This window comes from Amia ocellicauda, chromosome 6 (assembly GCF_036373705.1).
Source record: "Amia ocellicauda isolate fAmiCal2 chromosome 6, fAmiCal2.hap1, whole genome shotgun sequence".
In the NCBI taxonomy this organism is placed as follows: domain Eukaryota; kingdom Metazoa; phylum Chordata; class Actinopteri; order Amiiformes; family Amiidae; genus Amia; species Amia ocellicauda.
In genome coordinates this window covers 28009243-28037117 of record NC_089855.1, presented here as the reverse complement: position 1 = coordinate 28037117, position 27875 = coordinate 28009243, and the positions used below count along the sequence as shown (strand labels likewise).

General features: G+C 39.6%; 1 protein-coding gene across 13 annotated transcripts in view; it reads left to right on the top strand.

The window, feature by feature from the left end:
- Positions 1-27875, top strand: part of LOC136751276 (dedicator of cytokinesis protein 9) — a 127953-nt gene that overhangs the window by 44519 nt on the left and 55559 nt on the right. For 8 of the 13 annotated variants that reach the window (XM_066706754.1, XM_066706744.1, XM_066706751.1 and 5 more), the window contains exons 2-4: positions 11229-11345; positions 23986-24075; positions 27201-27283. In XM_066706754.1, the coding sequence (XP_066562851.1) occupies positions 11229-11345; positions 23986-24075; positions 27201-27283 (290 nt within the window). Of the gene's footprint in view, positions 1-4696; positions 5053-11228; positions 11346-23985; positions 24076-27200; positions 27284-27875 lie in introns of those variants that run through there. The other 5 variants (XM_066706752.1, XM_066706755.1, XM_066706745.1 and 2 more) reach the window with 2 other exon arrangements.

The following is a 27875-nucleotide window of genomic DNA, read 5'->3' as shown; positions in this document are numbered from 1 at the left end:
GTGTAGCAAAATATTTAGCTGTGTTGCCAGCAGGATAAAATCACGTTGTTTATCATTCATGGTGCTTCAACCCTTTTTTTTTTTTAAAGGAAAGTTTGGATGGCGTAGCAAAATAAATCTTAAATCTTATTTAGATTTTACTGTCATTTGTATTTCTTTGCTTTTGAATGCTTCATATGGAGTCTCTTTCTATTCTAGTGATTGTAATATACATTGTGAAAAAAATATACTCATCTTGTGGTCCCAGTTTTATTGTACTTTATGTCAGTATGGCAAAGACTTCAGTATAATGGCATTTTGTGGAAAACCTCATCATATAGCAAAATACAGGCTGCTTGTTAAATTACTGCTGTGGAACAAAGCATCAGAATGAGGGAACCCTGCATCGAAGATTGCTCTAAAGAAATTATTTTTGACAATAAGAAATGTATAGAGATTTGTGGCAGTCGTGAAGGTTGAAATGTTTTAGAGCATTCATTGATCAGAAAATCCAGATGTTCTGTAGCTGTACCCCAATGTAGTAAGTAGGAAAAGTTTATACAAAACAGCAAAACTGACAAGGTTGGGCTGTTCTGGGCTGAGGACAGTAGACGCACACAGAAAGCTATTAAATTAAGTTACGAAAAAAAAAAAAGTCTCTTCAGCTCTAACCTACAGAGTCCTCTTCTCCTAGCATGGCCACATCTTTGACTACAGTTGGCAGTTTGTGTTCTTGCTGAAGTTGCAGGATGCTGTAATGAGGGTCACTCAAGCTTTGGAAGGAACTGTCTCGGACTTTAAATAAAACCTCCATACTGTGTTGTTAATTACGGTCTGGGAATAACAACTCATAACGGTAGTAAAGAGGATTTGAGTCAACAGGAAGCCTTGGGTTATCTCCTACTGCATTACTGGGGCATAATGAAGGCTACTTATTGTACATCCTATATAAAGCTCAGAGCTCTTGTATACCAGAGCTCGTTGATCAGATTAAATCGGCTTTTGCTTTTTGTTTTGTTTTTAGTACGCTTTTTGATAGACTTGGACTGAACTCGGGAGATCTTGAACGATGTTTAAGACTTTCTCCTACACGGCTGTGCTTTTTGTCATGCTAGCATCGTGTACTGGACTTCTCTGTTTGCAAAACTGCTACATTTCAATGGTTATAGGAAATACTTTGAGATTTCTGACCATTGACTAAATCTGTGGTTAATCTGTCCCCTTTTGCAGCTGGTAAAACCACTTGTAAAATCATAGTAGCTTTTTATCGCATTTTAGTTATTCATTTACCCACAGACATTGACAGTGCTTTTAGATTACTATTTAAAGAGGTGAGGCTACAGTGATAAATCTGGAGAAGAATTTCCCAGCATTTTGAATGGGTGAACTGCTGTTACAGTATGTGGGTTTAGGACTTCCAGGGGAGGGGTTGATCAGATGTCTGTGCTGGATGAAACCTTAGAAAGCCTAAAATAATAACAACCTTTCCAAATTGGAGTGGGTGTTTTCAAAGCGTATTTACCTCAATTCAAAGGTCTTTGGTTGTCACTGTGCAACAGCAGCCTTATAGATTGTCTCCTTGGCAACCAGTAGCATGCCTCCATTCAGTAAATCCATACTGAGGGGAAATCGGGATTATTATTCCATTAGTCCATTGAATATCCAGAATGGGTTTGTATTATTACATATACTTTCATATTTGCCAAGACATGCTTATACTTAAAAAAATTAAAGGAGGGGCAAAGCTCTACCTTGGTTGTAGAAGATGGATATTTTGCACTTTAGCAGTTTCCCTGCATGCCATGTCTCATATGCTTTCCTGTATGTAAAGAAGAAAAGCCCTCCTTTTCTTCTGACCGGATATGTACAGAAACTGCCAGCTTGAACAAATACTGTGTCATTTTCAAAACCTGTTATTAGCTTGTGCTTGGGGTGGGGGTTGGGTTGTGTCTTTTGAGACCCAAATATGCCTTTTTTTCTTCCCCCAAAGGCTTCTTCTGACTTGTAGAAACTTTTGCTCTGGTCAATGTGTAAGAGGATGTATGACATCTGATGGTATAAAATAATGTGCGAATGACTGGGGGAAGAAGGGAGCAGGCCTGAGGGGCAGGTGGTTGTAGAGGAACAGCTGTGCACTTGGCTCCTGCCCTCCTCCTCGCATTAAACGGTGTCACAGCCATGAAAAGAAAACATCCTCCCAGGCTTGTTGTTCTTTTTTTCATCCCCAACCCTTAAGTTGACTTGCCGAGGAATCTGGGAGCTTGTGTAGCATCTTGAAGTCACAAGTGGAATTCACTGAGCCACGTCTTTAAGGAATGCGGCGCAAACAGATGGAACAACAACAACAGCATCGCGCATCACTGTGACGAGAGCCACGGTGGTCTTTATGATCAAGCTCAAAGTGTCTCTCTTTCGCACGATTGTGAAGAAAAGTGGCAAACGTGTTCATTTTCTTAAAAGGCAGCACTGTCAAATGTGAGTTCTGTGCGTGGCATGTACCTCTGCCTTTAGTCAACTGATGGGAAAGAAAAGTTAAAAGGATTTTATATCTCCGCTCAAAACTCATTATGAAACAGTGGCGGCAGTTGAGACAAGCTTTACACAGAGAAAGAGTTACAGAGTCTGAAGAATAACCTTCTGATTTGGACTAATCTGATTTTTTTTTTTTGTGTGTTTGAGGTTCTGCAGATTTTAATTGGCTTCTTAGCTATTCTGCAGATTCACAGTGAGACTTTCTAGAACTGAGAGTGCAAGCTGTGATGTTTCCATATTGTTAAGTAAGGATGTGTAGGGAGATCTCACTGATCCCCTCACTCTCATTCAGTTTCTATCCTACACAACGCCTTTAAACAGTGGAAGCCAGTTCAGTGTTTATTTTAAATGTCTGGCTACATGAGAAACTTAACTGGCCATCTGCATTTTTCATTTGTAATATGAAAAGAGTGGTGGAAACAAAGCGCCAATACCGGTAGCTACGCAGATAAACTGTCCTTGAAGCTCATTTTAAAATGGAAGAGGACTGAATGGGATGTTTTTAAATGCAGTGTCCTGGGGCAAGATTTCCAATCGCCAGCTGTGACATCCTCTCCTGTGACAAGCCCCCCTCCCCAGGAATCGTCTGGTGTGATGACAATCAGAGCCCTAGAAAAATAAACTACACTTCTGTGAGCTGCAAATGGGTTCATTCCACTTCCTGCTGGCAGTTTCCCACTGTATACAGCATTATTTAATTTTTTTACTAATTCATAATAATGATTCTCAATCTGTATTGTAGTTTGTGCAATTAAATTAACTTCAGCATTGCAGCAGCCATTTTAATAGTTGTATTGTTATCTACCCAATGTGAGTATAGCTTTTGTATATGGTGCAAGTTTTACAAGTGGGTGTTTTAAGTTCAGGGTTACGCATGGTTGGCCATTATACAGACTTATCTCCCTTATTTCCTTACCACCAATTGCTATGCATCCTTGGTCAGGCATACTTACAGTTACAGGTGTGAACATAAAAGATGATTGTGCAAACTTTCATTATGTAAACTACACACCAGTCAGATCAGTTCTGAAATCACAGCACATTGTGTTTATGCAATTACATGCAAATTTGTCTTGAGAAATAGTTCCCTCACCAGACCTGATTCTGTTATTAGACCTCAATGATGTGAGACTACACAGCAAATGTCTCATGGGATACTGCCATTCCAAACTTTGTTAAAAGATAAATTGGTCAAATCTTTTGCTGACATTGAGATAGTGAAGTAGCTAAAAACCTGATATCACTGGATTCTGTCACAAATGTGGAAGACATTGTAGGATTATTTGATATGTTTAAAGGATACCGACCATTTTTTAAAAATGTTTGTGTTTGGTTGGTGCTTAAGGTTTCTCAAACAAAATCAAATACCTTTTTATAGGAAGATCAGTATTAAACGTTTACATTGGATTGCACGTTTAATGCATGTACTGCTTTTAACTTTCAATGGGGACAAATTAATTTCCCAGTTTGTTCCATTTTATTGTGCCAGCCTGAAAATTTCCCTTCCTTTGATTTCAGTCCTTGTATATCTTTCAGCAGTTTCACTGTTTGCGTCCTCAGTCTTTCTTTGTGACCAGTTTGCAGCTTTAGCACTGATATGGTCTTTGGTTTCTTGTGGACCCTCGCAGCTGTTTTTGCTAACGCAGTCAATATCTGCCTCCCAACCCCAAAAGACTTTTACAAGCTTTGGCAGTGGATCTCTTTGTTAGTCTTTTCACCTATGCTCTAAGGTCTGTTGAACAGTGCTTTTCCAATGCTTTGTAGGTTTGAACAGCTCTAAATTTTTTACATTTTCTTTTATGGTTCACTGTAGGATGTAAACCCCCCCCCCCCCCCCCAATGCCCTCCAATTAAGTATCCGCATAGGACAGGGTCGTAAAATGGACCAGCAGTGATGCTTGAAGATCGGTCACTTCGAAACTTCCAAAGTTGAGCATAATCCCTTTGTTGGCAATGTTGGTGTTTTTTTTTTCTGGTCAGACCACTGCATATGTACTTCATATTGACGTAAAATTGCAGGTGGATTCCAAGGAATCTGATGACAGGGCAGGCTTTGTTCATCAGAGCAGTGGGGAGTGGGAGTGGCTGTGGCTCTCTCTGTGCGTCTGAGTCCTCCCTCTCTCCCTTGACTGGGAGGGCCAGCCTCCAGTGAGTGCTGCGCTGTGCTGTGCTGTACTGCGCTGCTCTGTGCGATTGATTTGGCTCCACAGAGCAGAAGGGGCTCCGGCTCTCTGTAGCAAAGTCAGAACTTTCAGAGTCGTCTGCTCGGGTGGTGGTGGATGCTGCAACAGCTCCTTGTGTTGGTTTCAGGGCACTGAGGCGACTGTCCTGGCATGCTGTTTGCTGGAGTGTCAGCTGTCAGCTCTGGATTTATTCAAGTGCCTGTATTTTTTTAATGTGTGTGTATGTGACACCAGCCTTTGAAAAATGCAGGGAAGAGCTAATAAAACTCCCAAAAAGGAACTGGTGATTGAGTCTCCCCAGCAATACAAAAACACACCTGCTCCCGACACTGAGGTGGATACTGTGGTACAGGTGGTGGTAAGTTGCTACAGACTATATTTGCTTTTTTTTTTTGTTTGTTTGTTTATACTCCACACTTGACAACCCAATGGAAAAGCAGTTGCAGCACAAAGCAAGCTTAGGTGTTTTTGTTTTTCCTTTGTGATTTATCCATTTATGTTGATGGCAAACGTTTTTTATAAGATCAAACCAAAATCATATTGAATACCACAAGTTTTTTTTTTTGTATCTCTTAAACTATGCATGCTAGATGCATTTCAATCAATTGTTTCAAACAAAAGTTCTCCAAAGGGAACATGGAGAATCTGTGCTTTCTAATGTCTGTTCTCACTCATCTGTTGGTCATCAATGCTAAAAAGCAGTTCTAGCTTTTGATAGGGTTTTTGAATCATTGTGTCTGCCTAAGTATTCCTGAAGACAAGTAAAAGAATGTGGGTGTAGCATGAGTACTAGAGAGCAGGTGTCTTTAATACTAGAGCTGGTTTTGTTTTCTCTTGTTTTCTGCCCACTGGTTTTGTTTTGTTTGTATGCTGCTATTTTTGTAAAAGCCATCCTTAGTTTGCAGACCACAGATATTTTGCAAGTAATAGCTTTTTGTCCAATAGTGACACCCTTCTTTGCTGTCAGAGTGCAGAACAATTGTACTGGCATATTTAAAAAGTTCAGCCAGAACCTGTACTTAGGTTTCTACTCAACTCTAATTGCAAAATCACTGTTAATGAATAGGGGCATAAAACTCTAAAGAAATGAATAGCTTTTATCAGTCAGGAAGTGGTTATGATTAGAGAATGTTTGCCTCTTTACTTTAAACTTTATCTTCCCTTTGCACAAAAATCTGAAAAACAGATTAGCCCCCTTTTACTACCAAGAGCAATCACGAAGCCCCTGTAGTAATGACTATAGCAGTTGTGCGTGATGTAATATTGGAAACCTATAAATAAGTACTTGATCATATGCTCTGTCAGTTAATTATTCTTTCTCAGGTTTCTTATGTATTTGTGTAATGAACTAATTCCTCATTAGCCAGCTTCAACTAGCGGCTAATTGGTGTGTGTATTGTAGCAGTTTTAAATATTAATGTTGAAACGTCTCATTACTGTAACAAGGCGTCTTCTTGAGACACAGTTAGCCTGCTTGGTAAATTCTGATTGAAGTGTTTGTTCAGTGCTCAAATGCTTGGAGTCGCCCATAGCTGTGGCAAGGAAAAAATATTTTCTAATCAAAAGAAATCTGAGTAGCTTAGACCGACCGACTGGTGCATGGAAATTAAGTCCCTGAGCTTGTCCGTTCCTCTCTTCATTTACACTAGGTGGAATGACTCCAGCATACGATTGCTGTTATGGTTGGCAATAACACAAATGAAAATGAGTTTCGTGATTATTGACCAGGCCAATACATTAAGTGTGATCTGAGAAGGCATTGTTCCATGAGAGTGTCATTGTAGTACTTTATACAAACAAAATAAGTAGGTGGTTAAGAATGTATTGCAGCAACAAAAGTGGAGTTTTGAAGCCGGATGGATATGATGTGGTTTCCTTGGTCGTCCAAGTCTTGCCGTCCACATTCTCGTACGGACGAGACGAGCGTTTGTGTCGCCTGTGAGAAGGAGGGTGACAATGGATTAGATTATGGTCATGAGAGTGAGTGTGTGGGTTGTGGAATTTTAGGCTGCAGCAGTGGCTGATATTGTAATGTAAAATTAAAGCAAGGAAAGACAACTAAACTCTGAGTTTACCACAAATTCTGCATATTGTGCTTTGAATTGAAAAATCTTTGGATAAGTCTTTTTCGAGGTGCACAGAGCTACAACCTACTGTGTCATCACGGTCTGGCCTGAAAAGCCATTTTTGTTGGGGAAAATGAGGTTTTCTTTTCTTTGTCCATGGTACTCCTTCCCTTCCGAGGGTTAACCTCCAAAGAGGGGACAGGTATTTCTGAGATTGAGGGATTTACCCATCGTGGTGGTTTGCATTCCTTGCATGTCTTGTAATGCGTTGCTCTGATTATCCCGGTCTGAAATCTGGCTGTTGCGGACCTGTTCAAATTAGTGAATTGCTGGAAGGAGGAAGAAGAAACTGGCAGTACGGCGTTCTGCCATAATGCATTGAGCAGCCATGATATGTTTACAGTTCTTAAAAAGAGGAAATGCAATAGCCGTCTGTGGATGACTCGTTCTGATGCATGGTACGGGCCAGATAATCGCTAAGACTGTGGGAAATTCCTTGTGATGATGTTGTCATTGATTTTAATGGCTTTAGTAATTAAACCAGAGCCACAATGAAACAGTCCGCACCAAAGCAAAGTAACCGTGATGTTTGTATGGAAAGCATGTTCCCTAATGCGTTAAGAATTGATTTTCACACTTCGCAGCTCATGGTGTTGGGACATATAGAAATGTACCGAATCCCTAACTAGCTACGTGATTTTTCCGAAGAGCGAACCGGCCCTAGACGGTTAAACACTTACCTGATCTTCAACGTAGTTTCCTGTTTTCACTCTTACTGCTGCCACCTGTTAGACCGAGCTGGGGCTTGTGTGGGAAGTTCTTTCAGTTCAGGTGCCAGTCTGGACTGTAAACTGTCTAGTGTGATTTTACTCATCCTGAGTCACTCATTATGCTATATGTGAGTTCAATATGTTCCCCATTATACATTTAAAACAAAAAACAAAACTGTTGCTCATATGATGGAGTCGATCTGGTAGAGTGGTATGTATCGTACCTATACACTATAACAACACATACAACTGTGATTTTAGGAATCGCTCTGGCAGGTTTCAGTCTGGTTACTACTATCTTCTCAGTGTTGACCACCAAACTCATCTCATTCACATGGAGATTGACACTGAGGAAAGGAGCAAGGTTTTCTCCAAATTCTGTGCATGAGTTGTTATTTTTAGTGTATATACAGTCTGTAACCATGTTTAAAAAAAATAAAGATTTTATTTCCTGGATTATTAGGTCATGATGATGTAACAGCATTGTGAACACCAGATGTTGAAGGGTTATGGCTGGAAAAGCTCAAAGCTGCCAGTGCTGGACCATTATAACAGACACAATGAAGCACAAAGCAAGAGAGTTGAATTTAATGAACTGTTTACTGAGGCAAACAGGCTTCATTAAACTTTTAAAGCTTTCAATTTTTTACTCCCTCTCTCTGTATACTGGAGCTCGACAGACCTGCCTTTCTGAGCGTTAGAGTTGCTAAGTTCAATACGTTAGCTGACAGCACCCTAATTATCGGTTCCTAGCACATGTGTGCCCGGTTTGTAGTGCCACTGCCAAAGTACTCCAACACTGCCACTGCCTGTACATAGTGCCCCTCTGAACCCTTTCCTCACAGTCCTGACAACAGGATTTTGTGGGGCAGTGTGAACAGCTGATGTTGATCTGAGCAGTGCAAGCTCTATCAATATGTGCCCCAGACCTAAATCAGTTAATTAAAATCTTCAGCCTTTTGTCTGTGTGACTTGAAGCACAGCCAGTTTGGGTTGTAAGTCTGCTGATTATCTTGATGGGTGTCCTAGAAACCATGGATAGATTAGCTTTCTATAATAACTCACGGGTAGAAAGATGACATTGAGTACTATACACTGTGGGTGCCAAACTCTGAAGATAAAGAAATGAAACAAAAAAACTTGAAGTATGCTGATGATCTATTTCCTGATGTTTATTAATGATTCAAAGGTTTTCTATTTTAAAGTTTATAACGTCATTTTTTTTGACTGCATGTTGCAGGTTAATATTTATGTGTGTGTGTGTGTGTGTGTATGTATGTATGTATGTGTGTATGTATATGTGTATATATATATATATATATATATATATATATATATAATGCCATCAACCCAGCCAGCTCAACTGCCTCACAAGTGAATCACAAGATTCAGTGGGAAAATCTTATTGTTGAAGGGTAAAAATAACAATGACGCAAACGTCAGGTTTTTTTTTTTTGTAGTTGTTGTTTTATACACACTTGAAAGGCAAGTAATGCTTACAAGTTGTTTCTGAACAGCAAAGACATGCAGAATCCTACTATGATAATACTTCTGCAATCAGTTAACTTGAATGAATAATTGAATACACATGTATAAGGAGGTCATGCTCTTATTAACTCTTTAAGCCTCTTTTGTCAGTCATTTCTTATGAGAAAAATGTAATGGATAAAACAACCAAAACACCAATCCTATTCCTGTCTGTAAACTAGGAAGAGAGATTGAACACTTCTTAGCCTCATGTAAACATACAAATCTTTATAGAAATGACAGCAAAAATTTAAATAAGTCCCTTGTGTCGACTTGCATCATGTCACATTGATTTGGAGTTTAAACATTTCAGACATATTTTCCTCTGTACTGTCTAAGCAGAGAGAATGAATGTTGCAAATGTCTAAAAGAGCAGATTTTTCCCTATCAAGACCAGCAAATACAAATGCCTGTTAAAAAATGGAATACATTCTCAGTGCCCTTTCATAAGCTACAAAGGTCAAGCATGAGGGAAAATATAAACGGTTGCTGCCCTATCGTTTTATGCTTTTATGATACAGATCCTTTTTCATTACGCCTATCTCCCATTTTCCTTCTAAATAATCCTTGCAATTTCCAAAAAGCATCCTCCTTCTCCTTGAGGGATTTTGAATAACATTACATTAACAGAAATGTGACGTCTCTGTATTTACACAGTGCAAATCCTTTGAGTGCTGGTATAAATTATGCAGGATCCTGTGTTTCTGTGAGTGTAAATTACAGGGGAGATTTGCTCAGACTATTGGGATACCCTACCCTCCATAAAGTATGACAGATTATCCCTTGAATGTTTCCCAGTAGGTGAAAGCTCCACAGAACTTGGTTAATATTGTTCTTTGATCATGTGATAGCAGCTAAAGAGAACATTAGTACGTTTGATTTGTTTTTCTTGATTTAGAATCCATCTTCTTGATCACAATTTTACTACAACTCAGAGGTTGAGAAAATGGGCCTCTCATTCACAAGGCGCTTTATAAAAACAAAGGGAAAAGGTATGATAATAAATCTGTATTTAGCCTCAGCTGGAGACAGCCCAGGAGGGGAAGAGGATTGTCCACAATCTTCCCTGCACTTGAGTAATACAGCCGTCTGCCTCTTGGCTTACGGAGTGGAGACTCTCCTAGCTTTAATGTAGTCGGCAAGTCTGCCTCGGTACCAGATGATCTGCTCGCTGCCTCCAATATAAAATCAATGACACTTAAGTGTCACCCCAGTGGCTCCCAACACCAGAGCTGAAACACAGCTGACCTCCAAGGCAGCAATAGGCAGGTTCAAGTTGAAGCTGTGTGTCTAACAGAGAACATGTGAGAATGCAGTTCTGCTGACTGGTGCTGGTCTTTGGAGAGGGCGCTGTGCCAGTAAGTGTTCCTGGACGTTCCTCGTTGAGTCAAGCAACAGGAATGTATTTCTCTGCATCTAAAACTTCAATCCTGTCTCTTAAGTGATTTAAAATGTATGTGGTGGTTTTGATATTGTTTTTATTCAGTGCATTCACAGAATGACAAGTCTAAAATAGTACATACATGTAAAGTAGTTCTAAGGAACAAATAAGGGGGAAACATGGGTCGATTTTGAAGCATTTTTTCAAGCAGGCAGATTCACAGGAAGATTACATCATTGACTAATTACTGCTGAGATACAGACAAATATACTTAACCTGGTGATGTCAAATTTGATCATTTGTAACCCATCAATACTAATGCCCACCAGAGATGTGAGGTGGTACCATTTGTATGCCATGGACACTTGCAGTCTTCATGTTCTGTGATTGCAGATATCATTTAGAAGGCTATATATTCTACGAACGTTTGTTATATTGTTGCATGAGCAGGATACTCAAATTATTAAAATGTAAGAGTTGATGCTCCGTCTAAGTTGACACTTAAAGTATATTAAAGTATATTAACCTCACAATTGACATTGAGTGGCCATAATAAACCCTCTCCCCTTAAGATTTGATAATGAGGTAAAACATGTTTTAGCACATTTAGGTTATTCCTGGTCTTCCAAACACTGTTCTTCCTGTATGTGTCCCGAGCTGAGCTCTTGTTCCGAGCCCTAGGCTTGGTGGGAACCTTGGTCCTTCAACACTGTGAGCTGCTTTCATCACTGCTGTGTTTCATTACATCTTTCTAATGAATACATCTGTTTCTTTTTGTTTTGTTTGTCAGGCCAAGCCCAAAATCATCGAGCCTTTAGACTACGAGAATGTCCTGGTGCAGAGGAAGACTCAGATCCTCAGCGATGCCCTGCGGGACATGCTGCAGTTCCCCCTGGAGGACTTCCAGGTCAGTGCCGCCCACCGTGTCTTGTGCATTTACATTATGAGCCAATCGGGGAGAGGAGAGACCAGGAGAAATGCATCTATGTGAATGAACTGAGTTGCGTTCGGAAGCCTACGAGATGAACTGTCATGTCTTGTGTTAACAGTATGTCATGAATTTAAAAATGGAAAAATAATGTATGTATTTCAACTAAATATGTTTATTGGCTGCATTCAGGCTTCCACCCACCTGCCTGAACACTTTTATGTGTTCAGAAGTGTACTTAAGGATGACTTCTATATATGCCAGTAATGCGTTTTCCAGATGCCCACTTCAACATGCTTTTCTAAAGAGAACTTCAGTTTGTGTGTCTATATCCTCTATCTGTAACAGTCATGTTTCTAGGCATCATTGGAAACGTATTTGCATATTTGGTCTTGAATTATCTCTGATGCAGTTTCACCACCTACAGCAGAGTCCTCTGTGGGTACAGCTGTGGTTTGGTGAAGAGAGGCAGACTTTTCTGTTGGTTTGGTTATAATTTTATTTCATCAGAAGCAGAGGCCTTAGTTGGTGCCACTAGTGTCTGATACCCAGAAGCTGCGTCTTCTACTGCTTGAGTTGATGTTTGATCACTCAAGACTTGGGACTTCAGCTGGCATAGTTCCTGTGCCAGATAATCAACGGCCTAGAGTGCGTTGCGTGCAGCTGGTTCTTCATCATCTGAGGCGGGGTCGTCCGGTGACAAATTTGGTGTTTGTTCAGGAGAGTTTGGGCCCTCAAATGGTACAGGGGTGCAGGCGTACTTCATGAACATCTCCTTGGGGTCATGAAAGGTCAAGGGAGGAGAGAGGGCCTTCAGGTCGACAGGAGCATCAGAGGGGTGAAAACTGAATCCGATCTCCAGTCTGGGGAGGTTAGTGGTCTCTGGTTTAATGAAGAAGGCTGGTTCTGACAGTTGACGACATTGTTCAAATCGCTGTTGATCGCGGTCTCCTGCTCATTTTGAATCGGCTTTTCTTAAGCTGTATCTCAGCTGGGTAAGAATGAGTTGTTCTCCAAAGCTGTATGTGAAGCAAATGGCAATTCTTTTTCTGATCATACATGAGGATTCTTCTGTTTCCATGGAGGTTTGGATAAACAGAACTTCTGCACTGCTGAGCATTCTAATCTGGCTGACCATGTTATACTGGGAGTTACCATATTATCACATATAAGTGCTAATGTTTGTTTCTTGATTATATTTCTACATTTGTTTAAATGCATAAGCTGTTCTAACTGTCCTCAACTTCTTAGAGGTCCAAGACAAAACCAAAATGACACAGAATTCCACACCAACAGCATTCAATTCTTTGAGAGTGTCAGTACCTGTCTATACCTTGCATCAGTGCATGACCACAGTACCCAGATCACTTCCATGGCTTTTATTAGACTGCTGCGACACCACTCACTTGTTTTTAATGGCATTTTGGCATCATGAAGGTGGTATAAAGCAAATTAATATACCGCTAAATACAAATGGAAAGCCAATGGAGAGATGTTTTTGTTTTTATTCAACTTTTTCGCTTCGTTTTATACACATCTGTTGATGTCACTAGTTAAATTATTTGCCATGCTCACGTATACCAGCACAAAAAGGCTTCTAAGTGCTGGAAGAAAGGAACTATGATGGGTAAATGTAATGTGTTGGTGATACACCCAATAGCTTATGATTTATTCTACCGATTTTTGTTCTTCTGTGTGTTTCCTGACTTTGAGCTCTGAGTGGATTTTTCTGAGACTAGTTTTTCCTAGCAAGATTGGCAGCACAAATTCAGTTGTAATGTTTTGTACTTCACATTATATGTAGCAAGAAAGACTGCTGGTGCGTTTTCTTTTAAGGGGATTTTGTTTTCATTTTGAGGAAAGAAAGCTCTCATTAAAAATATTAACTTAAATGACTTGGATTCTATTCATGCACTGGGATTTTTCTGTTTGGCTGTAAAACTTCCAAACTAAGTTTTATAAATATGTAAACTGGTCCAAAGATTGTTGTGGTTCTCAACATGGAAAGCTTAAAAGCCCATTAGTCAGATCTGTACACGTGCCCTTTACAGTATTAAAGACTGTCAATGCATGATGGATATCGGACTGTTTAGGTTAAAGGACATTACAGCCATTTGCAGAAACATTAACAATTTGAAATGTCATGTTTATAGGTTTCCTACTAGTTGATTTACACACATTGCATGTCCTTTCTTACAATGCTGTAGATCTTTATAGCAGCCACATTGTACTAATTGGTCATCTGAACTTGCATGGCAACTATCTTTATTGTGAACTTTGGCAAACAACTTATCCTGTGACAGGTTCCAGAAAATGATCTTTTTATTTCCATCACTCCATGAGAAGTAAGGGTGTAATTTATACAGCTTCTTAGCACATTTTTCCTCTTCAGCAGTGACAAAGATTAAAGGTTATCAGCGAGGCTGTTAAACAAGAAGTGAATATGGCTTAATTTTTCCCTTTGTCAGGGGTACAGGAGTTAAAGATCTGCTGTTCCAAACCCTGAAAAGCAATACAACCAGGCAGAAAGTGCTGGAAGAGAGTTCAGACATTTGTCTTCCGTAGAAGTAGTCTTTAAGACCCGGTCTCGTGTTCTGAAGAATGTTATTCAGTGGAATGTATTTGTACTTCTGTCCTCTTTTGGTCAAATTAATACATTCAGTGGATGACCTGGCTGTGATGTATTCCTTGTGTTAGTCTATTATTTTAAGTCTGACATTAGAAAAATAGGAACCAATGATGAACAGCAAAGTTTCCTGTTTATTTTTATTTTTTTCTATTTCTCCTTTCTTCTTATTAAAAAAAATAGCATACAGTGGGGGAAAAAAGTATTTGATCCCCTGCTGATTTTGTACGTTTGCCCACTGACAAAGAAATGATCGGTCTATAATTTTAATGGTAGGTGTATTTTAACAGTGAGAGACAGAATAACAACCAAAAAATCCAGAAAAACACATTTCAAAAAAGTTATAAATTGATTTGCATGTTAATGAGGGAAATAAGTATTTGACCCCTTCGACTTAGTACTTGGTGGCAAAACCCTTGTTGGCAATCACAGAGGTCAGATGTTTCTTGTAGTTGGCCACCAGGTTTGCACACATCTCAGGAGGGATTTTGTCCCACTCCTCTTTGCAGATCCTCTCCAAGTCATTAAGGTTTCAAGGCTGACGTTTGGCAACTCGAACCTTCAGCTCCCTCCACAGATTTTCTATGGGATTAAGGTCTGGAGACAGGCTAGGCCACTCCAGGACCTTAATGTGCTTCTTCTTGAGCCACTCCTTTGTTGCCTTGGCTGTGTGTTTTGGGTCATTGTCATGCTGGAATACCATCCACGACCCATTTTCAATGCCCTGGCTGAGGGAAGGAGGTTCTCACCCAAGATTTGACGGTACATGGCCCCGTCCATCATCCCTTTGATGCGGTGCAGTTGTCCTGTCCCCTTAGCAGAAAAACACCCCCAAAGCATAATGTTTCCACCTCCATGTTTGACGGTGGGGATGGTGTTCTTGGGGTCATTCCTCCTCCTCCAAACACGGCGAGTTGAGTTGATGACAAAGAGCTCGATTTTGGTCTCATCTGACCACAACACTTTCACCCAGTTCTCTGAATCATTCAGATGTTCATTGGCAACTTCAGACGGGCCTGTACATGTGCTTTCTTGAGCAGGGGGACCTTGCGGGCGCTGCAGGATTTCAGTCCTTCACGGCGTAGTGTGTTACCAATTGTTTTCTTGGTGACTATGGTCCCAGCTGCCTTGAGATCATTAACAAGATCCTCCCGTGTAGTTCTGGGCTGATTTCTCACCGTTCTCATGATCATTGAAACTCCACGAGGTGAGATCTTGCATGGAGCCCCAGACCGAGGGAGACTGACAGTTATTTTGTGTTTCTTCCATTTGCGAATAATCGCACCAACTGTTGTCACCTTCTCACAAGCTGCTTGGCGATGGCCTTGTAGCCCATTCCAGCCTTGTGTAGGTCTACAATCTTGTCCCTGACATCCTTGGACAGCTCTTTGGTCTTGGCCATGGTGGAGAGTTTGGAATCTGATTGATTGATTGCTTCTGTGGACAGGTGTCTTTTATACAGGTAACGAGCTGAGATTAGGAGCACTCCCTTTAAGAGAGTGCTCCTAATCTCAGCTCGTTACCTGTATAAAAGACACCTGGGAGCCAGAAATCTTGCTGATTGATAGGGGATCAAATACTTATTTCCCTCCTTAACATGCAAATCAATTTATAACTTTTTTGAAATGCGTATTTCTGGATTTTGTTGTTGTTATTCTGTCTCTCACTGTTAAAATACACCTACCATTAAAATTATAGACTGATCATTTCTTTGTCAGTGGGCAAACGTACAAAATCAGCAGGGGATCAAATACTTTTTTCCCCTCACTGTATCACTTATTCACTTGCTGCTACATCTATGAATCTTATTTTCTTCCTGTAATTAACAACCTTATAATATGTTCACAGTAGAATGCTAGAGTTTTTCTTGAAATATCTTCTCTCATGCCCATTATTTTTATCTGTGCCCAGGGGGTGTGCCATCCCCTCCGGTATGCCCTTTGACCCCTTACAGGAGAAAGATCATAACAGAAATGCAATGCATGCTTTGACCTCTGGCTCTTCTGTTAGCCATCAAGAGTCTTTGTAGCTGTGCTAGACTTTCACAAATGTTAATAATGAAACAAAGCACTCATTCTCTTTTAAATGATCACTAAACAAGCCTTGCCCTCCCATAATAAAAGTGCAGTGTATTACAGGAGTAATAGTCCTGAATGCATTGATATGGCCATGAACCTCTTACTATGAAATTACAGGTATCATGCTTGAACAGCTGTAGCAACATGCAGGGAAGTAGAATGCTGTATTTGTCAGAGCCGCACTTATCGCTATTTCAGTAGCTTTAGAAACCTGTTGCATTTCCGAGTCTGGTCTGTTAAAGAGGCTGCTATTCCTCTGACTTTTACTACTTAAATTCAAACCTGCTGAGCTGACTTCCTTACAGTACTCAGAAGCAGTGATCTGTGGCAGTCGCCAGTGCAGGGAGTTAAATATAGTTCAACTGCCTGGAAGTGTTCTGCAAACATTATTGCAGGAACAACGGCCCACACTAACTTAATTTCATGGATGGAGAGATGTGGTTTCATGGATATCCTTGCTGATCTTTCGTAGAAGTGCAGCTGGAATTTACCAGGGGTGATAGTGTAGGAGGGCCATTCCTTATGCTTCACTGAAACTTTCAGGCTGGTGACTTAAGGACTGAAATGGCCTTGCTGGTCTGATCTTATGCTCCAGCTCCAGCAGAGAAGTCTCCTCCACGCAAACCACCACAAAGCATTGTACAGTTTAACTTCCACCAAGTCAGAAAGCTTGACAAAGTGTGTGCTGGGGGAAGGTCCTCAAAATCAAAACCCTGAAGAGCAATCACAAACCCATCAGTCACTTCTTAACAATGATATGAAAATGTAAAAGGCCCAATGGCTTCACAAAATGGCAGATTAAGTTAAACAGTGCATCTGGTCACCGAGGAAAAGGGTGAACAAGGGTTAAGGATATCTTCTATGAAAATCTTCCCTCCCTCTTAAAATGGCAACTTTACATAAAATGTTACATGCATTGAAGAAAAACAGCACACATATTCTGATTTCACAGACACTTCAATTTCACCACAGTAGATCATGTGTGATTTTTGGCCCATTAAAGCTTTAAACTGAGCCATGATGTCTGATGGATATCATTACAATTAAATCTGTCTTTGTCTGGAAACTTTGCCAGCGCACTTTGGTTGAAATCTAACTGAAACCATATACAAGTTGAGGAGCTGTTCCTGTGTCTGAGTTCCCCATCATGGAAAGGTTTTTTGAAACGCAGCATATCCCACTTGCAATGTAAGCATGTGATGCGTCATGCGAATAAGTGTGTGAGATGAGCGTGTATGTGGAGCAGCGGTCCTTGGAAAGACATTAGACTAATATTGTGAACGTGCTGACAGCTGGTGACCTGACAACTACTTCATAGTACCAGCATTGATGGTCTGCCGCTGTGTGTCTTGGAATGTTAGTCTGTAGTGAGTCACCATAGGGAGGCCCAACCCCAGTCACAAGAAGGCTGTGACAGATGAATCCGGTGTATATCTGCAGAAGAGTGTGACAGGCAACAGGTGTACCAGAGCTCTTCGAATAACCCCAAACTGCATGACCGAATGACGCACATCTGTTAACTCTTAAATCATCTCCTGTGAGTTTTTCCACCGGACACATTCAGCCTTTTCACTTTTGATTTCGGAGCCTTTGTTAATGACACAATCTCCTGTCCATGTACGTTCTGAAATGTAGGATTTAAGGTTGCGATTAGGTGCCAGTGACTACTGAAATGTGCGTTTCAGCCATCTGCATTGCTATCCAGGTGTATTAACATATGTTTTGGCAATGCCTCAATGTGCTGGTTGTTGCCATCAAATCAGATTTTGAGAAACAGAGGTTAAATTGATAAAAATGATTAAACAATCAAGATTATGCCCTAAGTTGCCATCTGGTTTTAATCACGAGAACTGAAAGTTAGGAAAGCTGTGTGCTGATTCCATTTCTGTCAAACCCTGTTCCTATACTTCAAGTGTATAATGCAAAACCCATCCAACCTCAAATCTGAACGTACATTATGGTGTGTCCCAGGATACACACATTGAAATGTTATCATCCTAGAATTAGTTAGACTTTAAAGATAAATCTACAAAATTATGTCCAAGCCTTCATTCTGACCACAAAGATCTAAAGTAAACATGTTTTTGTGTTAATGGACCTCTGAGCTAATTGACAAAATATGATATGTGTTCTGAGATTACTGTCTGCATACTGATAACACATTTGTAAGGAATTTGCAAACCACTATTGTTTATCCATGTAACTTCTAATTACAGTATTTTTGTGTTTAATTATAGCTAGTCTATTCCATTTGTAACCTTCAATTTGAAAGCAAGATGTATATTTTCTTGAGGATTGGCGAGTGTGTTTTATACCAGTTTCATTCTCATGAAGCTATGACTTCTCTGTGTTTTTATCACCGCAAAGTGTGGCTGCTGCATGACAAAGGAAATACTTGTTTTTTTTTTTTGTTTTAATATAGCACTTCTCTCATATGACACCCATCTGTATTGTGAAACTTTCTCATACGTGGTTTTGTGCTTTGGTAGCCTTTTGTGTGAAAATTGACAGTGTAATATTGTCATCTTCCCCTGGTATTGCAAGGCATCAACTACAAAGTGAACAAAGCCCAAATGCATTATCTGGTACTTTGGACTTGTGATATAGGTGCTCATGCAGATTTCTGATATTCGGTCATAGGTGTGGAAATATATGGGAAGAATCAGAGTATTGCAGTATTTTGGGAGTGCTTATTTTAATGCACAAGAGGTATAAGAATAGCCTACATTTGAAAACGGGAACCATTTTGAGTTAACTTTATCTGAAGAAAAGGACTGCTGTTTGTGTGCTGCTGCATTTTCTACCTGTGCTCAGCGATGATTGATGTCTGTCAATGCTGTCAGCTCCCGGAAGTGTTTTTTTGATTTTCTGTGGTGTTAACTGTATGGTATTTGGAGGGAAAGTATATTTTCTCCAAGTTGGGCTTCAAGATAGCAGCATTATATGTTTGGTTTCATAATTAATTTAACATATTTATTGTAAAAAATAGCACTTTACTTTCAATTAAAACTCAAGGCAATATTTTAATATATTAGGTGATGCACAGCTATACTAACAGATAGGCTACACTTAATGCGATTATCTGTCTGAAGGGCCTCACAGTGATTTCAGACCTATAAATTGCATATTAGAAACCGCTAAGCAGATTAAAAAAATAAAATAACCAAACTATCTGAAATGATAATGGTATAGAATGATTAGTTTTAAATGTGCAGTGGATGGCAGACATCCACATTAAATGTTTTCCCAATTAACAGTGATCAAAATGCATTCTAACACATGGTTAAATTGAAATAGTTAGCATTACTGTGCATACAATTAGCAATTGGAAGTAGTTCATAAAACATTGAAACAGTCCAATGCACAAGTCAAATGCATTCAACTTGGGGTATGTTTTCAGTAATTCAGAGACACTGTGTTGTATCAAACTAAACTGCTGGGTGTACTGAATTACGTGAATAGGGAATCTTCACACAAAAATATATTTATTGATTTGCCTACTGCAGCCTTCCATTGTTGACATTTAAAATCAAGAAGGGATGTAGGCCTATTTCTTTATTTTGAAGGTGGTTTGCTAGTACTGTATAATGCTGTCAACAGCTCATGCAAATTATATTTAATGTATTTGGTGTTGTATTTTAGTCCTTTCTTTGTAATTTTCTGTATTTAAATTAGCAGCTTTGACATAAGAGAAGATAACGCTGCGACAAAATGGCAGGAATGGACACCACTAAATCCATATTTGTTGGCTTGCGTCATGCAGGTTTTCCTAAATAAGAAACGCAGCAGTTTGAGGAATTTTGATGAAGTTTTGTAAGCGAGCTGACTATACGAAGCTTTATTGCACTTAATGACGATGTACTGAACCCAGATTTTTCTTTATATATGTATAGAGAGAGAGATTTTTCTGTGGTGTGCTGTACTCAATGATTGTCACTTTCAGTCCTTATTCCTTTTTGTTTCCTTCTGCCTGCATCCTGGCTCCCATATACACGCATGTTTGTCTCTGTTAGTTAGATTAGAGCGATAATCATCTCAAGCCGGGAAACTGTGACCGGAGAGAGGAAGGCAAGACCCAGAGGTTACAAATAGAAACTTTGATGATTTTATCACAAGATCACTCGGAGGCCTGGAGCCGTCACCGAGGTAATAACACTGGGGAGCACTGTGACTCGGCCACGATGCCCGGGATTTAACCAGAGGCAGTGAAATGTTAAGGTATTGATTCTGTCAGCTTTTCACATCATTGTGTTATTAATAGCGTCTGTGGTATTGAGCCAGCCCAATTGTCACCAGTGGGATTTTCAGCAGTTGTCTAACCGTATCGTATACATACTTTTCTCAATTTTATATGAAGACCCCCGGGAGTGATATACACAAAAGGTTTCCAGTTGCCAGCTAAATGAATAGCAACATCTGCCTCGCTTTTAAAATTTAATAATTCTGAATGATCATTAAAATAGTGCTTCTTTGCAAGTTACACCTAATGTTCTACTGAAAATTATGTTGTGGAACGCAAGGTTAATACGTGCAGGTGTGGTAAAATGTGTCAAGGTTTGGCTGAGCCCAGACGTGAATTAAACATCTAATTTTGGCCTATGCACACTGAGCACTTCCTGTTTACATCACACATTTTTCAAAATGGCAAATAAATGTCTGATGTTAGTCATACTCTGCCTGCATCTAGGGACCCTGTAATTATCTTGCAGCAAGATGTATGTTGTCCTCAATCCCATTTTGGACGTTCGGCCTCATCATGAAATTGCTACCCAAATTACAAACAAATTTTAGAAATTCATCAGCTGTGATGTGGGAGATCCTGGCAAAATAGTGTGAAGACAACCTGCTGGTTCTGTTCTTGTTACCGCTAGCACAGTTAACTCTTTATTTCCATTAAATACATTTCACCAGCCCTAATTAATTACTCATCATGTATGAAAATGCAGGTTTGTGGTGGTGAACTAGAGTGTGATATCTAAATCTCAATCTAATCTTACTGGCACTTTTAAACTATTACTATTCCTTCATAAACCCAAAACCAGAAGTCGTAAAACAAATTAGTCTTTGTGATGCTATCCTCCCTCTCGTGTTTTTGGCAAAAGCGAGCTATAAAACAAGTCGGTCATAGCAGGGATGTGTTCTTCCATCTGTCTAAAATGAAAATCAGCTGTTTAATTTAGTCCCTCCATAGTTCCGCACTTGAAAGTATCCATATGGTTCTTCAGTTGGAATGTGTGCCGACCAAATGTAAAAAGCAGATTGCTACTTTAGCTGCACTAGGATGCTGTAGTGCTGCGTTCCAGCTGAAAGAATTCGTCAGTGGCATTTTATGTTATCAGTTGCCAATTAGGTACAGTCCAATGAGTTCATAAATGTGCATCAATTGACATGGCACAAGTTGCGTCCCCAGTCTTGGAACCGTTTTGCAAGAGGGTGAGCAGATATTGAATAGATTTCATTTTACTGTGGTTTCTGTTCTTCTGTGGTGATTTTGAGTTTTTGCAGAGCTTTTCCATTTTGCTACGTCAAAAAGGAAAACAACCCGAGAAGGAAAGCGTTTCAGCTCATGGAAGTTAAGTCACTGCTTCGGCTAAAGAACATCATTAAAGGAAGACTGAGTGAAAACAGTGTGAGAGAGCTCAAGGAAAACAACCCTCCTAATACAGGATTTACACAACACACTGCCACAGTATATGTGGTAGTCTCTAATTGTATTGACTTATTTAGAGGGAAATGTATCCCACCCCACTCTATTTTACAGACTCCTGGAATTGCTACTAGGGATGCAGTTTAATACATTGAATGAAATAAAGTTCAATTTAGTTTACTGTTACTCGCTAAATGGAAATCAGCATGCAGATATGGCAATGCAAATTTGTACAGCAGGTTTCTTTACTGAAGCTTGCATTATATCTTTGAAGGTCTTCTGCAAAATTCTCCTTTTTTTTTCTTTTTCTTTTGCCTAATACTCTTGTAATACCTTATGGGAAATAAACGTAATTGTTTATTGAACTTGAACCAGCACAAACTGTAATTTAACACATCTTCAAAGCAAGAGTGATATTAAGAGGGATTAGTGCTCTTTGTTGGAAGACCACCCACAATTCCAATGATGCCCAGGTAGGAGGTAGATTTTGTGTTTTTGTGTCCCAGTATTGCTTACTTATGGCTTATCATGATCCTGCTTCCGCCAAGGGTTGTATGTGTATGTAGGTTTGGATTTTTGAAGCTGTTAATAGAGATTCTTAAAGAAATCTCAACAAAAGGTGTTAAATAATTTACCGTGATGTAAGGAGACACCTTAATGCTCATTGTTAAAAGATGTGCCCTACATTTCCAGCTGGCAGACTAATGCAGTGTGAAGTGGCAGGAGGGGCATGCTCCGTTCACATCCTCGGCTAGATGCTGCAGGGTCTAGTGCCTGTCAGCATTTTTACATCTCGCTCACTGCAGGAGCAGACCTATGAAAAGTCAATCAGTACAGAGCGTTGAGTCTTTTTGCCTCTTAAGCGTAGTGAAAAGTGGAAGGAATCGTTCCTCTCTGGAAAACAAGGTTAGAATTCCCTTAGAACTTTTGAAAGGTGGCTGCCGGCCAAGACAGGGTGTGTTCATGGGCCTCTGAGATGAACAATGAAGAGAAGCATCTTGCATCATGCACTGGCCTTTTGAACTTGTGGAGTGTTTAATTTGTTTTACAGAAGAAGAAAAAAAAACAAGCATGAGTGTTCAGTGAAGTCATGACCAGCTGAACATACACATCCTACACACAATTAAAGAACGTATTTTCCTTGTGGTTTGCGTTTAATGCCTAGAGACTCTATTTACTATTTGATTGTTTTAGTTTTGTACATTCCAGTTCAGTTCAGTCACATCATTCCTTAAGGAATTGTCCTAAAGATTCCTAGATATTTTTCTTTTTTTAACACAGTAGATTTTGCTTCTCTTTTTTCTAATACTGGCATCATGCAAGAGAATTACTTAATAATGAATCAAGTATTATAATAATATTGTTTCCTGGCACATCTTAATAAATTCAAGAAAGCCATTGAAAGCATCCAGCTATTAGATCAGTTTTCAGTAGCTGTAGTGGTAGCCATTTTCTGGAAGTTTCACCACTACGTTTTGGTCAGGAATTCCTGTTTCTTTCCGATCCTGTGTGAGATTGCAGTCCGTGTCCAAGAACGGATTCTGGGGGAGCCAGTTCACAGCACAATGGTTAATAAAGTGTGTCAGCCACCTCATGACACTCTCATGTGGTTAAAGCACTGCTGTCCTACCGCATTGTAAACTATTTATATTTGCTGCTGAATTTGATCATGAACAGGTTTAGGCATTGGTTTTGGGATTACAATGTTTGAGGGAGATGTTTAAGCTTCAAGCCTCAGATTTGGAACATTTCTATCAGCAAACACCTTATAGTGAAGATAAATGTCACAGTCCATCAAATCAGACCCACTGCATATATTTTTTGGAAATATTTGTATGCAGTTCATGGAGGAAGCTTCATTCCACAACTGTCTGAGCTAGTCTTGTTTAACTGACAGCCTGGAACAACAGAGTAATTTGAAACAAGTGAATGCTTGTTCTATCTTTACTGTGTTATAGTATAAGTGATTGAATTTCCTGTGCTTGCTTTACCATGAAACAATTCCACATTAAATTTAAATAAATACATTCACGCATAAATAAAGAAATAAATACATAACTACTTATTTGTATACGAATATATAGTACACTCACAATATGTAAATAAAAGTATGATGAATATGTAAATAAAACCGTTAAAATTTCTGTGGTTGTTACAGGGCCATGGTTATCATGGGGATTTGGGCAATGAATAAAGTAAATGGTTTTAGACAACCAAGATATGTCCTGTCTGAAGTTATGTTCATCTGAGCTGTTTTCACCTTGGCAGATATCAACTCTGAGGCGCCAAGGAAGAACACTCTATCCGACCGTGCCTGAAAATGCAGAGAAGGAGGCGCAGAGCTTATTTGTGCAGGAGGTGAGTCCTTTCTTGTCATGTTATATTGGAACAACATTAAGACCTTCCCCTATCTGCAGAGCTCTTTTGAATCTGACTTTGAATGCAGGTCTACAACCACAGTGAACCATGTGGTTTGGAGAGAATTTCGTGGTGACATTTGATCAAACCACTGAGCACCGTTTTGATACGTTTTGCATCAGGGTTATGGAATCGTGCATGTGGGCCTGATGACTGAAGAGCGCAGAACTTCGGTGTTCTGGTTCTGCAGTGGGCACAGGAGGGAGGACAGTATGAGAAATGTGCTAACATGGCTGGAACTTTGGATATTCCCTTTGGTATTGTTTGTAGAGGCTAACACACCGTACTAGGTACTTTACATTACTTTATCTCGGCATGAAGGACATGCTGAACCATTTTATTTTCAGTGGTTGTACAACAAAATTGAGAGAGAGAGAATGATGAGAGAATCAGAAACATAGATGTGTCACGTGTTTTTAGTGATTACGTGAAACATGATAAGCATTGAAAGTTGTCAAGTGTGAATAGGAGAAGATTGGAGATAATTCAGATTCAGATTTATATTTGTAAGCAAGTGCTGTTTTTTGTTGTTTTTTTCCCCTTCTTGACAATTCACAATGAATGTATATTGGTGGTTACTGCAAACCAGGATTACCACTCCTATTCTTTAGAAGACTATGGTAGTTTTCCCCCTCACAAATCATATGAAACCAACTCCTAACAAATAATTAGGATATTCCTCCTACACATGCAAGTGGGAAACCGCTGTAGCTCTCAATTAAGTCATTGCTCAGTTCCAGTCTATATGAGAAGATAACCAAAGGAACTGACATAATGTAATGCTGGTTAGCTCCTAACTGCTGCTTATACTTCCACCTCAATCTTCAGATGAGCCGGTAAGAAGCAGTTGTTTACTGTTCTTTAGTCTTCTATCTCTTTGAAGATCAACCATTCTGCTCTTCCGCTTGATATTCATGATCTTCAAGAGTTGCTGATCGGTTTTCATTTCAATCTAAAAATATTGTACAACAGGTTGTGTTCCCTCCTTCTCTAGGGACCCATTCATTTTTTATTTTATTTTGCCCAGACTCTCACATCAGCGGCCACATGAGTATATATTTATGATTGGTGAACTGCTCTGTGATTGTTCCACATGCACTACATTGTCCCTGTGGATGGATACGCCTGGTCTCGAATATAGACAGTACACTATTGATCAGATCATGTGAGAGCAGCAGAAGAGAAATGTGCTGCCGGATGAATAAACGAACTTCTGTGTGTGCTGTTCTGTACAGGGGGGACAATGACACCCCCACCCCCACCCCTGTGCTTGTTCTTCTGGCACATGGGTTAGGAGGTAGTGCAAAGGAACATCAGGCAACGGGGAAAATGATACTTCCATTAGGTCAAGTGCACCATGACATCACAGAACAGCTGCAGACTGCCTCACAGCGCGGTTGTCTCTGTATACCGTTTGATTCCCCAGTCAGGGTATTTCTCGTAACTGGAATGTCTTCATTTTCTAATTCTTGTGATTGGAATTGGTAACCGTGGATTGTGTTGATTTAAAGTTGTACCAGATGTGTATTTGAATGAGTAAGACGGAGTATCATTTGTATCCACTTAACACCTACCTTTTACTGTAAGCTTGATGTACAGGGCCCTGAACATATTCTTTGAGATTGCTGCTTTTCTGACTGATCATTTTGGGAGCCATGAATACAGCCATTGTCCTGCTTGTAACATTCCTTCCCACGTAACTGGTTGGCTGTTCACAAACCAAACATTTGTGAACAAATTTGATGTGCCCTTCCTAGGTTGTAATGCACTTCTTGTAAGGATTTCTCACTAACCTGATTTTAGATTTATATATTCGCTATCTTTCCTCCCTCTACGGAAATGTATAAATAAAACCTAATTATACCACTTGACAGACAGGGTAGCAGTGTGAAGATTTTATTTTCTAGCTGTTTGCAGGTGTTGTTTTGTGTCATGGGCCCAGATTGTGATTTACGGGGATATGACACATACTGCCAAATAATGAGTGATATCCCAACTGAACACAAATGCATTTTTGTAGCTGACAGTAGATCGTAGTCTAAAACTGGCTTTTTTTTTTTTTTTAACATGCCCATTAAAAAGCTTACTTTTTACTTTCATTTTGGGATTCACTTCCTGCATAATTCCTCTCATAATCTGATTTAAATATAGATAGAGATATGTGAAGCAAGTAATTCTTCAGAATGTTTGAGGCCTAATGTTCTGAAGTGCTAATGAGTTACAAATTATTTATTTTTTTCCTGCTCATTTCAACGATGATTTTAAATGCATTTTGAAGTTAAATGTAATCTGCTCCTTAGTGCCAATTGGGCATCGTTTAAATGCCACGGCCTACCTGAACATTGTTTCTGACCATGTCCATCCCTTTATGACCACCATGTACCCATCCTCTGATGGCTACTTCCAGCAGGATAATGCACCATGTCACAAAGGTGGAATCATTTCAAATTGGTTTCTTGAACATGACAATGAGTTCACTGTACTAAACTGGCCCCCACAGTCACCAGATCTCAACCCAATAGAGCATCTTTGGGATGTGGTGGAACGGGAGCTTCGTGCCCTGTATGTGCATCCCACAAATCTCCATCAACTGCAAGATGCTATCCTATCAATATGGGCCAACATTTCTAAAGAATGCTTTCAGCACCTTGTTGAATCAATGCCACGTAGAATTAAGGCAGTTCTGAAGGCGAAAGGGGGTCAAACACAGTATTAGTATGGTGTTCCTAATAATCCTTTAGGTGAGTGTAAGGTCCGGTGCAAATATTTATGATTTTTTATTTTAACATGTAAACCTCACTTCCTATTGAGGATCTGGTCCTTTGATTCCCACATTTCCATAACTTGTGTAAGGTAATTGAAGTCTAAGGTTCATTTTAATGAAGAAAAGTAAAATAACCAGACTGGTTGCGCCAGGCTTTAATTGGTGCTTAAGCTTTTTTCTCCTGTGTAAACTAAGCTGATGTTTTCCCTTACTATTAAGATTGCCTCTGTGTATAAATGGATACATTTGTGTGCTCAAGATGTGTGAAAAAGCCCTCCAGTGATTTGCTTTCCCTCCACAGTGCATCAAGACCTACAACTCAGACTGGCACGTTGTTAATTATAAGTACGAGGATTACTCTGGAGATTTCCGACAGCTTCCAAAGTAAGTCATCTTCCCTTTTGGTTCAACTCTTGTTTTACTTTGCTAATCCTTCCATAACAAGGGTGCTTGATGAATTGATACATATATTCTTTTTTTTTTTTAAGGTTTTACTGGGCAAGTTGGGACAAACTTTGTCTGGTGCTTTTGTATTATTTGTTGTTGTTTAATCTAAACACTAGACATGGGTTCTGTATTGGATTTATCTGGGATGACGTAATCTATTTCTGTTTTTAAATCCACTAAATGTAGAATGGAAGTCTTGGCATTGGCTCCTAATAAGGAATACCACAGGTCAATCTGATCGTAGCTCAAAAATAAACAGTTTCCTTCAAACTGAGTACAATCAAGCTATTTTAGGATTTTCTTACCGAATGGCAACCATGTGCAGAACTAGGGATACGATTAAAAACTTTACAGGATCCACATCCTCTAAAATACATCCCTCCTCTACTTCATTCATCTACCATATGAGTAGAATGAAATGCCCTCTGTGTATTGTAAACCATTCAGTATCATGACATTAGGTTACACCGTGGAAGAATAGGTCTCACAAATGGATCTCCACTGCTCTTCTGACCTTGAACAATTCACT